Below are 18677 nucleotides of genomic sequence, written 5' to 3'. Positions count from 1 at the left end.
CTGTCATTTGTAACATGGGTGAACCTGGAGGACATTATGATAAATGAAATAGGCCAGATATAGAGGGACAAATTCCACAGGCACTCAGTTATATGTGGGAATCTTTAAAAGTTGAGTTCTCAAAGAAGCAAAAAGCAGAATGATGGTTACCAGGGCAGGGATGGGAGGAGGAGGAGGAGATGTTGGTCAAAGGGTACAATAATTTTAGAAATAAAACTTCCAGACATCTATTATTCAACATGGTTACTATAGTAAATAAGAGTGTTCTGTATTATTGAAAAACTTTTAAATGAAGAATGGGAGGAGATATGATGATAAAAAGCACAGAAAAATATTTTTAAACTTCAGCTCTATAAAAGACAATGCAAAGAGAATGAGAAGACAAGCCACAGATTAGGAGGAAAATGTTTGCAAAAAACACATCCAATAAAGGACTATTATTCAAAGCACACAAAGAACTCTTAAAAGTCAACAGTAATTGGCATGTTATAATTTATACATTATACTAAAAACAGATCTGTCAACCATTTGTCAAGTTTTGCATAATAACCAGAGAATATCCTCAATTATCCGAAAAGGCTATCAAAAAAATTCCTCCCTTTTTCAAATACATACACTAGATTTTCTTCACATACACATCAAATGAAACATTCAGCAAGAGACTGAAAGCAGAAGATACAAGATCTAGCTGTCTTCAATTAAGGCAGATGTTAAAGAGATTTACAAAAATGTCTACATTTTACACTGTTCTATTTTTTAATACGATTCGTTTTAAAGTATGTTACTTATGTTAACAAATAGGTCTAGTCCTTTTATTTTAAAATAAGTTAATATACATTCTTGAATTTCTATTTTATTTTATTATATGATAAATATTGACATATATAAACACACATAAACAAAAAGTCTTTGAGGATCTCCAAAACTGTTAATGTGTAAAGAAATTCTGAATCCAAAAAGTTTAACAACCACTGCATTAAAATATTTCGTGTGGTATATAAACTGAATGCAACCCCACAAAATTCTCATGCTGAATCCTTAAGTCCCAGTGTGACAGTATTTAGTGATGGCCTCTGGGAAGTGCTTAGGGTCAGATGAGGTCATACTGTAGGACCCTTATGTTGGGATTAATACCCTTATAAGAAGAGACCTAGAAAGCTTGACACAGAGAGGTCATGTGGGAGTACACATGTAGAAGGCAATTGTTTATAAGCCAGGGGAGGGGGGGAATCACTAAAACCTAACCATGCCATACTCTGCTCTTGGCCTTCCAGACCCCCCACTGTGAGAAAATTCATTTCGGTCTTTTCAACTATACAGTCTATGGTATTTTGTTAAGGCAGCTGGAGCTAATATAGATTGTAAATAATCCAAAAGTTCATTAATAGAAAAACTGCTAAATTGGTTACTTCCAAATAATAGAACATTAGAGAGATGAAAGGGGAAAGGCACTCCATGTGCTGACACAGATGGCAAGATTCAGAACAAGGTGTAAAAAGGTAAAGAATAAAAATAAGTATCAAAATATTTTACAGGCATCTAATCCTCCTTAGCTCTGTTTTAAATTTGTGAGGCCTCTTCCCAATGTTCTTATCTCTCCTTAGTACCTTTGCATCTTCACTGAATTTTTTTTTAATTTATTTCAGGACAAATTATTATTGTATGCAGCACAATCTTTTATTTTGGAACAAACAGTTTTCCCAGCAGTCAGGGTTTTGGGTTTTTGTTTGTTTTGTTGAGTTTGGAGTTCAAGAAGTTTCTGAAGTACTTTTTGAAGAGCCTGAAAACTTGAGATTTGGACATGAATGACAGAGCCACAGAAAGGTAGTCCCCAAATTCAGATTCAGAATAGAGATTTGTCCTTGAGCTTATCAAAATTATATTGCCCCCTACGAGTCGCTTCTCTGGCCCAGGGGAGTAATCAAAGGAGGCCCGGTTTCCAAGGTGACGCGAGCTTTGGCTCCATGGGTCACCACTGGAGGACAGCAGCACACATTCAAAGAGGAAAGTCCTTCCTCTGCCCCTCACCTGAGAACAGTATCTCCTTTGGCTTACTGGATGTTGACGTGAACAAGCCACCGAGCCCAGCAAGCAGCACCATTAGGCGGAACATGGTCTGGTTCCTCGGCTCTGAGCGGGGACTGGCTGGGGCCGTTGGGCCGCGACCTGCTGTCTGGGCTGTGGGGCGAGGACATGGGGGGGCACGCGCCCGGAGGCCGGGGTGCACTGGCCCCCTGCCCCAACCGCCCGCAAGGTACGCCCACGCGCCAAATCCCCCAGCTCCCCGCAGCGCCGCTCCTCCTCGTGGCTGTGGTCCCCACAAACTTCTCCCTCTTCAGTAGCAAACACTTCCCAGGTGCTTTAAAAAGCAGATGTGTAATATGTTCTGAATTAAAAGCTACACGCAGGGGTTGGGGGTGTGACTTAGTGGTAGAACTTTGCCTGGTATGCGTGAGATCCTGGGGTACAACTCCAGTACCTAGGGCGGGGTACAACTGTTCACCTAAATATACATATATATTCATAATTGCTGAAGCTAAGCTTCTAAGATTTAAAAAAAAAAAAAAAAAAAAGAAGGGAAGAATGAGTCAATTTCCACTTTTTTGGAGACAGCCAGTGTGTTAGCTGTTTGTCCACGGAAAGCAAAATACCCTGCAAGAACAATTTAGAGGAGGGAAAGTCTATTTGGGGTTCAGGGTTTCAGAGATCTCAGTCCATGGTCCACCCACTCCATTGGTCTGGGCTGAAGGTGAGGCCGCATCATGGGGGAAGGTCCCAGCGGAGGAAAGCTCATGATGGGTTCAAGAACCAGAGAGGGAGAGAGAATGGGGAAGGGGCCAAAAAGAAAATGTACCCTTCCAGCGCAGCTTCCAGTGACCCTTTCCTCCAGCCAGGCCCCACCTGCCTACAGTTACCACCCAGTCAGCTCATTTAAACTAGGATAGGCTGATTAGGTTACAGCTCTGATAATCTAAGCACTTCACCTCTTAATATTCCTGCATTAATACAGAGCTTTGGGAGGCTACCACATAGCCAAATCATAACAGCCTGCTATGTTTTTGTTGTTGTTTTTAATTTCCCCACTCAAAAAGCTCATTATAGAGTTCATAAAAAGGCTGTGGCATTTTTTCTCCAATCAGGCAAAAATTCATGTTCTTCAGAAACTTCTCAAAGTAACAAATATACTCTCATTCATGTAGTAACAGACAAGATTCTTAACACAATTACAGTACTTCTATTCCAGTAGGAAACCTAGCCAAATGCCTCAGTACAAAATTTAAATTTTTCTAAATTCACACCCCAGTCTGCCAACTACTTGCTCTGTGCTCAGTATTTCTGCTGCTTTGACTTCTGGCTTTTCCTAAACATTGCCTTATTTCCTTGCAATGCAGAGCCTCCTGCCTCCCAGTCACCCCCAGGTTCCATCTATAATGCATGAATTATCCTTTAATTCTTTTCAAATCCCCAAAGCAGGAATTCATTTCTCTCTCATACTAATTATTAGAAAGGCAGACACACAACCTAAAAGGCCCCATGGAAACAGAGGCATTCAGTAGGCAAATCAACACATTTTGTTGAGATGTGATTTTATGAATACATATCAACAGGGCCCTAAACCTGTAAAAGCATAAGCAAAACCAAGGCAACAACAACAAAAGAAAATACACCTCACCTGAATCCCACAGGATCAGCTAATGCTAGACTAACACTGCTTTTGAGCGGCAATTAAGCCAAAGTTGGTTTTGCCCTGCTTCATAGCAATTAGAACTATTAGTAGTGGTAAATGCTTACTTACACTTGTCAGTTAAGAGATATTTGAATGAATTTCTAGTTTTTTCTTTTTCTTTCAACCTTTGTATTTTTTTCAACCTTTGTATTTTTAATAGAACAGACTTTGTATCTTTTTTTTGTCGGGGGTAGGGGGTACGGGGATTAAACTCAGGGGCACTCAACCACTGAGCCACATTTTCAGCCCTATTTTGTATTTTATTTAGAGACAGAGTCTCACTGAATTGCTTAGCACCTTGCTGTTACTGAGGCTGTCTTTGAACCCACGATACTCCTGCCTCAGCCTCCTGAGCTGCTGGGATTACAAGCGTGGGCCAGCCACAGTGCTGGGCTAGACTTTTGTATCATTCTTACTTGTATGTATGGCTCTCTCCATAATATATATACTTCTAAAGGGCAGGAAACATATTCCCCCTCCCACCCAACTTACATATCACTGTACATAAGAGAGTACTTGCCAGAAGTTAAGTCTTCAAGAGACATACAAAATCTAATAAAATCTGATTTCTGCTTAGAAAACCTAGATTGTGCTTAACTGTACAGCTAGAGACTCAGGCTATTAAGGGGAAATTCATCAACCTGAACAAGGTCAGTTTGTGAACTTAGTCTGTGATATCAAATTTATATGTAATTTATCCTTGATTATTATTCTTTAACACATGACAAGAAAGTCTTTTAATACTTTCATATTTCTCATAATGGGCTGGATGACCAAGGAATTTTACAATTTTTAATCACATTTCAGAATAATTCAAGGACAAATCTAAGTGAAAAACATACAAAGTATGTAGAAATCTTTTAAAGCAAAAGAAATTCAGATGAAATAAATTTTTAGAAAAACCAGGCATGGTAGTGCATGCCTGTAAACCCAGACTCAGGAAGATCACAAGTTTGAGACAGACAAGGAGATCTCTGCCCCCTGGGGCTGAAAGACCCCAGTCTTTCCCCAAGCTGAAGTTGCAGGGTATTGAGATGCCAGCCAGATATCTTCCCATAAAGGTTCTGTGGTGGCATAAGGCAATGGGGCTCCTGCCAGTAGCAGGGAAACTGACTCAGTGGAAGTGGTTGAACTGGAACCCCCTCTAGAAAAGAAGGACAAGCAGGTACGCACCAACCTAAACAAGGCTGAAGAAGAGAAAACATGCCCAGTGCCCCAGGAAGAAGAAGAGGAGGTATGGCACTAAAACTTCCCCTGTAGGCCCATCATGACATGGAAAAGATGGAGGAGCCAGTGTATAAAGTCTGAGAGGGACATTGGAGGATGATCCCATGTGATGCAGTCCCTGACTGGCTGAAGGACAATGACTATCTGCTACATTGCCACAGACCACCCTGACCCTCCTTTGGAGCTTACTTCAAGTGTATCTTCTGCATTCACACAAATTTGCAATATCTGGACCTATCTATGTGGTTTCATGCTGTTTGTCTTTTGGGGAATTTTGACTATACTTTGGCCAACTGTGTATTTCATGGTCCATCTTTAGGCAAGAGTGGGTTTTAACTTTTTTTTTTTTTTAATTACAAAGCTCATATTCCTAAATGTTAAGTGACATATTCTATATTTTGCTATGTTGAAAATGAGCCAATAAAATAAACTAAGTAAACATTAACTAGTAAGTAACTAAAGTGTTGTTTTTTCCCACATGTACCCGAAACTACATGCTTAAAAGGTGAAAAAGTGGTAGACGATGCCTAATACCTAAAGGAATAAGATGTTCATTCTCCAGGTGAGAAAACTGAAGACCTTGGGAAGATGTTTAAAGAAATTGGATTGCAAGGTGTTTAAATGCAACAGCACTAAACAGGACAACTCTGCTATGGGAGGAGTCACTGAACCGGAGCTGCCCTATATCAGAAGTTGATAACATGATGGAAATACAATTGTTGCTACAGCAGTTTAGGGACTCTGAAGGCCCTACATCAACAAATGTCAACAAAAGAACACTTATGAACTCCATATAGAACTTCACAATAACTGCTATTAAGAATCTAATCTCGACATTGTGTAGTTCCACAGACTGGAATCCCAATTAAAATAAGATGCATTCTATGTTTGCATAATATATAAAGATAGGTTCTACTGTCATGTATAACTAAAAAGAATGAATAAAATTTTTTAAAAAAATCTTTAAAAAATGCCAAAAAACGAACCTAACCTTGAGACACTACCTATACTCAATCATTTCAGACAGGATTTGTGCTATGTTAAGTGTGACAATGTAAAGATAATTCATCTTTATTTATACCTCTGAAGTTTGGCAACAAAATTTAAGATTTTTTTTAGTTTTTTCTTATCTATTTTATGTATATCTACATAGATTACTAAAACTACGTAGTAAGGAAATTTTAAAATAATGGATTTTGAGTAAAATATATTTAAAGCTAACAGGAAATTTCTAAAAAAAAATGATGAATTTTGGATCCATATCTGTGTGTAGATATTTTAGCTAGGAGATTTGAAAGGAAGTTATATCCCTAGTATATACCCTATACATGAAATATTAAAAACTAGGATAATCAAAATATTATATGTTTAGGTTTTCTGACACATATATATCAAGGTGTAATCCTATATCTATGTTTTTCCAGAAAATTTCAGAAACTTGACCAGTTCTAAGGCACAAGGGAGTTGTCTTTCTTTTTATATATTGATTTTTTAAAACACTAAATTAGATGTAATGTGTAGGTCTCAATAGAGTTAGCAAATAAATGTGATAATTTAATTTTTTTAGCTTAAAGCACAGAATTGAAAAAAACAAAAAATCCAAGTATGAAACATTTTTCCAAATATTTTTGCTCAATATATTTAACAATTAGAGATTTATCAAGTGTGAGCTTTATTCCAAACAAAACAGGGTTAGGGAACTGCACAGTTAAATAGTCAAATGTTTATTTAAAGATGATTTCCTCAAACCTCTTTCAATAAGAAACAATTGTACTTAAATTGTTATTTCTTTTTAAAGACCTCCTCATTTTCTGTTTGAACCTGTAATATGAAATATTATCATATTAAAGGAAACAGTGTGGAACATTACATAAAGCTTTATAGTTAAAAATTAAAGCTAATTTTTTTATTATTCCTTTTATGGCCCAAAACTTTTGTTAGCATTGTTTATAATAGAATTCACATAGCCTCATCAGTTTTTAGTTGGCTGTAAATTTACTACTTAGTAATTTCATTTTATTTTGTTACTGTTTTTTTCATATTAGATAGAGGTGGATGTCAAGTCAATGACCTCATTTAGTGGGGCCACCTGTTTCCCAAGCCAAACTTTGAATAATTTACACCTAAGTTCTAATACTAGATCTTAAATTTATCACAGGCTGCTGAATTCCAAAATCCACATAAGCATTGCTCCAGTCAGTAGGTATTTGGAAAGTCAGGGACTCTTAAAACAAAGCATGAAGACACAGGTGCAAATTCATGTTCACCTCTACTATGGCCAGCTGCCTCTTAGGGCAATAGCATGTGGACAATCCTGGACAGGGTAATAGCAACCTGGAAAAACAACTCCTATTTCATGGTTCTAAAGGGAAAAAAAATAATGTTTTTTTTCTCCATTGAATGTTTCATGAATTTTTATCTAAAATATTATATAGTCTTTAAATCCCTGCTCACTTTAACCCCAATACTATTTCTACCACATTTAGAATTTTTCAACTCTTCCTCTCAGATCACAATTTATACTTCTAAATTCTACTCTTTGAGCACTGTGTATCTACCAAAATTAACCACAAAAACAATTTGAAGTTGTTTGAAGATGACCCAACTCTAGACATAATGTCATATCATAAACCTGCTGAGCTAGCATGAATTATTTTACAGCAATAGTTTGACAAGTAATATAAGTGCTGAACTTTCTGAATTCTACTATTATATGAGCAGGTGATTTTCTGGATCAGTGCCTTATTTTGTCTAACACACAAACAAAGTTATTTGGATTCCTTCAAGACAATTTAGAGTTTCTGATTTCTATAAGAATTTTAACAAAATTTCTAAAATTTAGCAGCTTCTTTCAAATTGGCTATCCCTTAAATGTCCAGTGCTGGGTTTTGCTTTCCAAAAATCTGCTGTTCGTAAACACTATGTGAAGCAGTAAATTAGAGTAAACATAATTAACTTTGATCTTACTTATGACACTCCTTGCTTTCAATGTATCACACATGTGTCTTATTAGTTGCAAACTATATTAAACTTGAATATATCAACATTTTAGCCCATTGAGCACTTCTTAAATTTTCCTTTTTAATTTTTGAGTTTTTTAAAATTTTTTATTTATATACTTTTTTATTTGTTCTTTTTAAATACACAAAACAGTAGAGTATATTTAGATGTATTATACATACATAGTGTATATCTTCCCATTCTTGTGGTTGTAGAGAATATGAAGCTTCACTGGTCATGTACTCATAAGAACATAGGAAAATTATATTCAATTCATCCTACTGTCTTTCCTATTTCCAATCCTGTTCCTTCCCTTCATTCCCCTTTGTCTAATCCAATTAACTTCTATTCTTCCCACTCCACCCTTTCCTTGTTGTGGGTTCATCCATACATCAGAGAGAACATTTGGCCTTTGGTTTGGGGGGACTGACTTATTTCACTTAGCCTGACAGTCTCCAGATCCATCCATTACTGGCAAATGCCATAATTTCATTCTTATTTATGGCTGAGCAATTATTTCTTTATATATATATATGTATGTGTGTGTGTATATATATATATATATATATATATATCTCACATTTTCTTTATCCATTCATTTATTGAAAGGCATCTCGGTTGGTTCCTTAGCTTTGCTACTGTGAATTGAGTGCTATAAACATTGATGTGACTATGTCACTGAACTATGCTGATTTTAAGTCCTTTAGGTATATACTGAGGAGTGGGAAAATTGGATAAAATGGTGATTCATTCCAAATTTTCTGAGGAATCTCCATACTGCTTTCCAGAGTAATTGCACTAATTTGCAGTCTCACCACAACGTATGAGTGGAACTTTTCCCCAACACCTTCACCAACATTTATTGTTACTTGTATTCTTAATAATTGCCATTCTGACTAGAGTAAGATGGAATCTTTTTGTAGTTTTAATTTTCATTTCTCTAATTTCCAGTGATGTTGAACATTTTTTATATAATTGTTGACCATTCATATTTCTTCTGTGAAGTGCCTGTTTAGTTCCTTTGCGCATTTATTGATTGAATTATTTGTTTTATTGGTGTTAAGATTTTTGCGTTCTTTATATATTTTAGAGATTAATGCTCTATCTGAGGTGCAGGTGGCAAAAATATTCCCCCATTCTGTAGGCTCTCTCTTCAGGTTCTTGATTGTTTCCTTTGCTGTGAGGAAGCTTTATAGTTTGATTACAATCCCTTTTACTGATTCTTGATATTACTTCTTGTGCTGTTGGAATATTAGTTGGGCTCACTTCTAGTAAGCCTAAATGTTTCATCCACTTTGAGTTGAATTTTGTGCAAGGTGAGAGATAGAGGGTAAATTTCATTCTACTACATATAGATTTCTAGTTTTCTGAGCACCATTCCTTGAAGAGGTTACCTTTTCTCCAATGTATGTTTATGGCACTTTGTCTATTATGAGATAACTGTATATATTATAGGTTTGTCTCTATATTTTCTATTCTATTCCTTTGATCTTCATTTCTGTTTGTGCCAATAACATGCCATTTTTGTTACTATAGTTCTGTAGATTAATTCAAGGTATGCTTATAGTGATGCCTTCTGCTTCATTTTTCTCACTAAGGATTCCTTTGAATATTCTGGGTCTCCTACTTTTCCAAATAAATTTCATGACTGCTTTTTCTATTTCTATGAATAAGATCACTGGAATTTTAATAGGAATTGCATTAAATCTGGATTGCCCTTTTGGTAGTTTGGCCATTTTGATAATATTAATTCTGCCTATAAAGGTACAACTCTGCTGAGAATCCATCAGGTCCTGAGTTTTTTGTTGTTCTTGTTGTTGGAAAGCTTTTAACTGCTTTTTAAATTGTATTACTTGATATTGATCTGTTTACATTTTTATACCTTCTTGATTCTGTTTGGGCAGGTTGTCCAATATCTAGTAATTTCTAGAAATCTGTCATGTATCTAGAAATCTGTCTTCTAGATTTTATAATTTGTTGACTCAAGATTGCATTTTGAGTTGCGCCAATTTGTTGACCCAGTTGCATTTAAATATATACATACATATTTAAATATTTGCACTTATATATATATATATATATATATATATATATATATATATTTAAATATATAAAGAAACATTTTAAATATATTTCTAATTATCTTCTTGATTCAGAAGTGTCTGTGATGATATCATCCTTTTCATCTCTGATCTGGTTGATTTGATTCTTCTCACTCTTTAGTTTGGCTAAGGATTTATCAATCACACTTATCTTTTTGAAGAACCTACTCTGTTCTGCTGATATTGTGCATTGTTATTTTATTCTGAATTGCATTAATTTTGCCTCCTATTTTTATTATTTTTTGTCTTATACTGAATTTGGAGTAATTCTGTTCTTTTCTTTCCTAAAGCTATGACATAGGGCATAAGCTTATTTTCTTAGGTTCTCTGTATTTTTTAAATATAGGCACTCAGTGCAATAATTTTCTTCTTAGTGCTGCTTTCACACTGTTCCCAAAATTTTGATATGTTGTATCTTTGTCTTCATATATTTGTGAATTTTTTATTTCTCCTCTTATTTCTTCTTTGATTCATTTTTCATTCAAAAGAGCTTTGTTTAATCTCCATGTGTTTATGTGGTTTCTATTATCTTTCTTGATGTTGATTTCTAGTTTTATTCCATCATGGTCTGATATAATGCATGGGATTATATTAATCTTTTTGTATTTGCTAAGACTTTTATTGTAATCTAGAATATGATCTCTTTTCAAATATATTCCATAAGCTGAAATGATGGTGAATTCAGGTGTTTGGGAGTGAAATATTCTGTATGTGTATATTAGGTGTATTTGTAGTATTATTTAGGTTGGATAAATCTTTTTTGATTTTATGCTTTGATGACCTACCTATTGGTGATGAAGGTATGTTGAAATTATTAAATATTATTATTGTACTAATATTATCAAATATTATTATTGCTTTCAAACTCTATTTGTATGAAATATTTTTTTCTATCCTTTTACTTCAGCCTGTAAGGTTCTTTGACCATGAGATGAGTCTCTTGCAAACAGCATATGGTTAGATCTTGTTTTTTAATCCTTTCCACTAGTCCGTGTCTTTTCTTTTTTATTTTTTCCTTTGAATGTCAAGTGTCTATTGTATGTTTCTTTATTATCCTCACAGTCTTTGCATGAAGATACATAGCAATGATAGCAGATTTCTTTTTAAAGCTTAGCATTAAATATTAAATATTTTCCCCAGTTTTACATTACTCTGCCAAGAAAATAAATTAAAACTCAAGTTATTTGATGCTTGGACACACTTCCATGATAAGCTGGGCCACATAAAAGTTGTTGTCTTTAATCTTCCTGCTATGTAAGCAGATCTAAACCCTAGTAAGATAGGTCCATTTACAATTATTTTTGGAAAGTGTGCTACAAAAATGGATGTCCTGTTATAAGACAGGTTACAAAGTAAGGACAGAAATAAGGGATGGACATTTTCTTTCAGAAAAACAACAAAACAGAAGTTCTAAAGAGTCAAAGTCCATTAATTTTTCCCAAAATTGTTGTAGGATGAGTTAAAATCTCAAAATGAGTTTTGAAATACTATCTCTGTGAAGGACCAGTAGTTGTCTTGCTGAGGAGGTTGATTGCTTAGAAGGGGGATGATCATCCTTACTCTCCCCAGTTAGGGGAATAGAAATAGAAAATTTATTGCCCAGTACCTGTGAGAGCGAGCTAAAGCTTAACTGGTACTGAAATCTCTAAGAGGTTTCTTCTAGAAACAGACAGCTCAGACTCTTTCTCTCACTTCAGCAAAAAAAATATATATATATATATATATATATATTTTTTTATATAATTATATAAAATTATATTAATTATATAAAATTATATTAATTATAATTAATTATATTAATTATATTAATAAAATTATATAAAATTATATTAATTTTATATATATATATATATATATATATATTTTTTTTTTTTAAGCACTTGGAAAGTTTCTCCTCCACCTCAAGGTAGAAAGAAGGGAGTCATCAGTACAACCACATTCTAGGCCACAATGGAATTTCTGAAGATTGGAGACTCCATAGAAATGCACAAAGGCTGATGCCACCATCAAAACATGGACAATCTCATGGGACTGGAATATTATATCAAATTTTCCAGGAAAGAAGCACTCAGGAATCCAAGCAGCATAAACATCAGCTCTAGTAATGTACATCACAGCCACGAGGAAGAACCAGCCAATCTGGCCCACTGAGCTGGCCTTCACAAAGATGGAAACCCATAGGTATCAAAATGAAATTAAGCCTCTATCTCTCACCTAGAGAATGAGAGAAAGTTTTGGCCATCTGAATCTCAGGTAAAATATTAATATCTGGGATATACAAAGAACTAAAAAATCTTTCCTATGAAGCACTTTCTTAACAGTTCCAACATCTTCTTCAAGAAGTAGAAAATATTAAGGGAAGGTATTTCTATTGATGCTTGTAGTGACTTATCTGTGTTTGTTGGTTTATGTACATTAATTGGTGCTAATTTATATAATTCATATTTACATATATATGTGTGTTTGTGTTTCTCTTTCTATATATATATATATATATATATATGAACAGATCATATTTAATTAACAAATTTTCTATTTGATTGTTATTCAAAATCTCTTTTTATTAGACTTTGTTTATATCCATTGTGTCTTTCTTAATCTACTCAATCGTTTTACATTATTCTTGTAGAATTCCCTCCTCTTTTCATAATTATTCTTTTGAATTCTTCATCTGACATTTTATGAACTTCAGTATCTTTGGGATCAGTTGCTTCCACTTTTGAACTTCAGAAGTAATCATGTTGCGTTGTTTATTTATATTTTTTATAATTCTTTTTTATGTCAAATTGTAAATTTCAATGTTCTTATTAGAATAGTTTTTTATAGCACTCTCCAACAAGAAGCAAGAAAATAACAGCAAACTTCATATAGAAAGACCCTTCAGATTAACAATCTAAAAAAATGCAAAATGTAAATCACATATAATACAATTAAAACATCCAAACAATTTAAATAATTTTAAATATTTTACTTTTAAACTGCTACAAATGCTTTATACAATATTTCAACAAAACAGAAATGTAACAAAATGTGAATAATAGTGAAAGGGTTAAAGTGGCACAAACTCAATCAAGTATTAAACTACAATTTTAAGAGTTAGATTCCTTTTAAAATTGAGAACAAAAAAAGTATGAATAAAATCTAGCCATTTTTTATCAATCCAGTCACTAATTTGGGACAAGGCTTAAAAACAATTGGAGAAATGATACTCATATACTTTGGCAGAAGCCAATTTGTTGTTTTTAATCTCTGCTAGAGACTTCAGTGTAAAACCTGGTATGTAAATTCATTTATACCTATGCATAAATGAAGCCAGAATTAGACAGGCAGATTGGCAAGGGTGGGATTCAGAGAATGAAGGGATTCAAATGTTAATACCTTCAGAGCCCTTTCTCCACCCTTCTTAAGATAACCTGCCCCTGCGCCAACCTGTTGCTGAGGTAACCTGTCTCAGGGATTGTCCCTCCCTACAGAGAGCTATAAAAGTTGTTAGTTAATGCCCACTTCCTTCCCTGATCATTCCATTTGGCCCTTCCCCTGTCCATCTGCTTCTCGCCTTTTAGCCATTCTCCTGGAGCATCTCCTGGGCATAGTCAGGTAAGCAGGAAGGAGAGAGATAATGGGAAGAGAGTAGAAGAACAAAGGAATTCAAGATCATATAAAAAAGACAGAATGCTCTCACATCTTGGGATACCAGGCTGCCAGTTACAGCCTTCTTCTCCCTCTCAAGAGAAGTCTATGTTACACCTTTTTAAGTAAGCCCTGCTTTATGTGCTCCCCTCTGTGTACTCCTCTAATGTTATATTTCAACACATGAGGAAGCAGAACTTATCACTGGTAACCAGAGGTATCAAAGACACATATCTATACAGGTCTGGATGCATCTATGCATAGGTATATTGCTTCATAGTCTCTCACAATAGTTATAAATTAGTGCCAGATAACCATCTGAGATGATAATGTCTATCTAGATATATAAACATAACACTAAAAAAGGCCTAAAATAGAGTCTATATTCAATCTGTTTTCCTCTCAGTTATGCTGGCAATCTGCTTGTGATTTTTTTAAAAAAGGGGGAGAGGACAGAAGATCAGCTTAATGCCTCTCTTTATGATTCTTTTAGAAGAAAGGCATCAAGAGCTGATGTGTGAGGAAAAGTTTTAAAAAGAGTGCATCAGAATCTGTCATCCTTGAAATCTATGACAAAGTACTGATGAAAGAGAACTTGCTTTGCAAGGTTCAGTTCAGATCATTCCCTTCTCTGCTTTGTGCCAAAATCAAGGGCCACACTCACATCTAAGTCAGTCCCATGACAGGGAGCCAGTTCATCTAGCCCATCTTACAGGGCCCTTATCTTATGGATCTCAGTCACTTGGGAGCCCAGCACACATACTGGACACCACTGAAGAAGCATATGCCTGACTCTAACCAGGGCAACAAGAAACCTGCCCACAATCAGCTGTTACAATTTTTGAATCAGCTTCAACTGGTTTTGCAAGCTTGGTAGATTTCCTAATGCTTTGCAGTAGTGCTTGGTTGAACATGTAATATCTTTTAGTAAATTAATGTTTGTTTTGTTTGGGGGGCCTTTCTATGGGAAGCTCCTGCCTGGCACTTCTATCCTCTCTCCTACTTTCACTCAGGTCCCCTGCAGCTGCCATTTGAAGGCTTCCTCTGATCCTCCTGCCCACACCCCCAACACCCCTGCATCTGATCTCTAGATTTTACATTGAACAGGTAGGTCTGTTCTTTTCTTTCTTTTTCTTTTTCTTTTTTTTTTACTATTGATAAAATTTTATTTTTTTATTTGTATATGACAGCAGAATGCATTACAATTCTTATTACATATATAGAGCACAATTTTTCATATCTCTTGTTGCATAAAAAGTGTATTCACACTAATTCGTGACTTCATACAAGTACTTTGGATAATAATGACCACCATCATACATGTACTTTGGATAATAAACATTCCACCATCATTTCTAACCTCATGCCCCCTCCCTTTCCCTCCCACCCTTTTGTCCTATCTAGAGTTCTCTATTTCTCCCATGCTCCCTCTACCTATTCCACTATATCAGAGAAGACATTCAGCATTTGGTTTTGTGGGATTGGCTAACTTCACTGAGCATTATCTTCTCTAACTTCATCTATTTGCCTGCAAATGCCATGATTTTATTCTCTTTTATTGCTGAGTAATATCCCATTGTGTATGCATGCCACATTTTTTTTTTATCCATTCATCTATTGAAGGGCATCTAGGTTGGTTCCACAGTTTAGCTATTGTGAATTGTGCTGCTATAAACATTGATGTGGCTGTGTCTCTGTAGTGTGCTGTTTTTAAGTCCTTTGGGTATAGACTGAGGAGAGGGATAGCTGGGTCAAATGGTGGTTTCATTCCCAATTTTCCAAGAAATCTCCATACTGCTTTCCATATTGGCTGAACCAATTTACAGTCCCACCAGCAGTGTATGAGTGTACCTTTTTTCCCCCACATCCTTGCCAACAGTTATTGTTGTTTGTATGCATAATAGCTGCATTCTGACTGAAGTGAGTTAAAATTTTTCTTTTCAAACTGTATCCAGTTCTATTAAAGATACTTTTCATAAACAATCATGGTATTTCAGGCAGGACATGGGCAGACAATCGTTAACAGTACACAACAAGTTTCAAACTCCCTTCTTGGATGGACTACCAAAATCAGAAAGCCACTATAAAACCCAATGAAGTCTTCATTTGATGCTCTAAATAGGGAAAGCTTAGAGTGAGGGTTGACATTTCACATTTAGCATGTTGTTTAACAACTTTTCACAAGCTGATCCTGACTGTCAGGAAATGAAATGGAAATGGCAAAAATTATTAATCTGAAGATACACAATCTAGAAAAGGAACTGCTGATCTGAGGGACACTATTCTCAATGACATCACTGGAAAGTCCAGATTGCCCCACACACTGGTAAAACCAATTGTTGGGAATCAGGTCCCAACAGGTCTGAGTTTAGGGGAATTAAGTCTATGCTGATGGCAGAGAGGCAGAGGAGGACATAAAATGAGTTTGAGTTTTTCCATACCACAAGGCATTTGTGCCAAGTTGGCTATGTGTGCCAACATCAGGTAATCCCTCCTCTTGGGAACAAAGAGGAAGTCTCTCAAAACTAGAAGGGAAAGGTGTTTTCCCCCACACCATTCCAGCTTTGAAGACATTCTACTAGTTACATATACTCCTTCCCCAAAAAACAACAATGAAGTGTTCTGTGTGCTAACAACATAGCTTAAAACAAAAGCAAAACAAAATTCTGCATTTTTATGAAACTTGACAAAAATAGTATTTTAAACTGTACAGTCACCAAAAGTACACAGTTATCAAAAATGCACACACTTCACTTGACATCTCCATCACCTTCAGCTCTTTGTGCCTGGTCTGTTTTGGCATCTCTATTTTCTACAGGGTTATTCCCATCCTTGCCAGTGTCAACTTTTCCCTTTTTCCCTCTGGGTACCTTCTCTCCCTTCTTTGCAGGGGCCTTTTTAGGCTTGGGCTCTGGCTTTGGAGGAGCAAGTTTAGCAGATAACATTGTGGATCTTCTCTGTGGTTCGTCTTTCATCTTGGTGATATCTCCTTTAGCGTCCCCTTCAGCCTTTCTCTTGGGCATGGTGGTGACGGCAGCAGGACACAGGTGCTGGATGTGGGGATGCAGCTGCCCGCAGGGCTTTGATCGGTCCAGGGGTCATTCTTGACTCTTCTTCTTCACACTGCTCAAGAGATGAAATCTTAAGAGTGGTTTTGATTTGCATTTATCTAATTGCTAGCAATGATGAACATTTTTTCATGTATTTGTTGTATATCATCTTCTGAGAAGTATCTGTTCACACTTTCTTGGCCCATTTATTGATAGGGTTATTTGTTTTTTTGGTGTTTAACTTTTAGAGTTCTTTATATACCCTAGAGATTAGTGCTCTATCTGATGTGTGAGGGGTAAAGATTTGCTTCCATGATGTAGGCTCTCTGTTCACCTCACAGATGTTTCTTTTGCTGAGAAGAAACATTTTAGTTTGAGTCCATGTCATTTATTGATTCTTGATTTTAATTTTTGCCCCAAGGAGTCTTATTGAGGAAGTTGAGGCCTAATCCTACATGATGGAGATTAGGGTCTACTTTTTTTTCTATTAGATGCAGGGTCTCTGGTTGTATTCCTAAGTCCTTGATCCATTTTGAGTTGAGTTTTGTGTATGGTGAGAGATAGGGGTTTAATTTCATTTTGTTGCATATGGATTTCCAGTTTTCCCAGCACCATTTGTTGAAGAGGCTATTTTGTCTCCAATGCATGTTTTTGGCACCTTTGTTTAAAATAAGATAATTTTAATTTTGTGGGTTAGTCTACAAAGCAACTCTTAGCAAGTATAAAAAAAGTAGAGATACTACCCTGCATTCTATCAGATCATAATGGAATGAAATTAGAAACCAATGATAAAATAAGAAATAAAATACACTCTAACACCTGGAGACTAAATAATATGCTACTGAATGAACAATGGGATGCCAAAGAAAAAAGGAGGAGATTAAAAAATTTTTAAAGGGGAATGAGAACACAGATACAACATATCAAAATCTCTGGGACACTATGAAAGCAGTTTTAAGAGGAAAGTTCATTGCATGGAGTTCATTCTTTAAAAGAAGAAAAAGTCAACAAATAAATCACTTAAAATTACATCTCAGAGCCCTAGAAAAAGAAGAGCAAATCTACACCAAAAGCAGCAAAAGAGAGGAAATAATTAAGATCAGAGCTGAAATCAATGAAATTGAATAAAAGAAACAACTCAAAAAAATGACAGAACAAAAAGTTGGTTCTTTGAATAAATAAATAAAATTGAGAGACCCTTAGCCATGCTAATGAACAGGAGAGAGAGAACTCAAATTACCAGCATACATGATGAAAAAGGCAATACCACAAAAGACACTACAGAAATACAGAAGATAATTAGGAATTATTTTGAAAACTTTTACTCTAATAAAAATAGAAAATATTGAAGGCATCAACAAATTTCTGGAGTCATATCATTTGCCCAAGTTGAATCAGGATGATATACACAATTTAAACAGATCAATTTCAAGCGACAAAATAGAAGACATCATCAGAAGCCTACCAACCAAGAAAAGTCCAGGACTGGATGGATACACAGCTGAGTTCTACAAGACCTTTAAATAAGAAGTAATACTAATACTCTTCAATTTATTTCAGGAAATAGAAAAAGAGGGAGCACTTCCAAACTCATTCTATGAGGCCAATATCACCCTGATTCCAAAACCAGGCAAAGACACATCAAAAAAGAAAACTTCAGACCAATATCTCTAGTGAACATAGATGCAAATATTCTCAATAAAATTCTGGCAAATCAAATACAAAACATATCAAAAAGATTGTGCACCATGATCAAGTGGGATTCATCCCAGGATGCAAGGTTGGTTCAACATACTCAAATCAATAAATGTAATTCATCACATCAATAAACTCAAAAGACAAGAATCATATGATCATTTCAATAGGTACAAAAAATCATTTGACGAAATACAGCACCCCTTTATGCTCAAAACACTAGAACAATTAGGGATAACAGGAACA

At 35.4% G+C, this 18677-nt stretch overlaps 1 protein-coding gene and 1 long non-coding RNA gene across 2 annotated transcripts; one reads left to right on the top strand and one right to left on the bottom strand.

Moving 5' to 3' along the window:
• Positions 1 to 9030: 9030 nt before the first annotated feature.
• Positions 9031 to 17191, top strand: LOC125613204. Its single transcript, XR_007343703.1, has 3 exons — positions 9031 to 9197; positions 13650 to 13653; positions 17158 to 17191. It is a non-coding gene; the product is annotated as an uncharacterized LOC125613204 (long non-coding RNA).
• Positions 15518 to 16932, bottom strand: LOC125613200 (non-histone chromosomal protein HMG-17-like). The gene has a single exon (XM_048792748.1). The coding sequence runs from the start codon at positions 16707 to 16709 to the stop codon at positions 16437 to 16439; it is 273 nt and encodes a 90-aa protein (XP_048648705.1). The 5' UTR covers positions 16710 to 16932; the 3' UTR covers positions 15518 to 16436.
• Positions 17192 to 18677: the final 1486 nt, after the last annotated feature.

Source organism: Marmota marmota, unplaced genomic scaffold (genome assembly GCF_001458135.2).
Source record: "Marmota marmota marmota unplaced genomic scaffold, marMar, whole genome shotgun sequence".
In the NCBI taxonomy this organism is placed as follows: Eukaryota; Metazoa; Chordata; class Mammalia; order Rodentia; family Sciuridae; genus Marmota; species Marmota marmota.
Note: the sequence above shows the minus strand (reverse complement) of the source record. Positions and strands in the feature narration are given on the sequence as shown.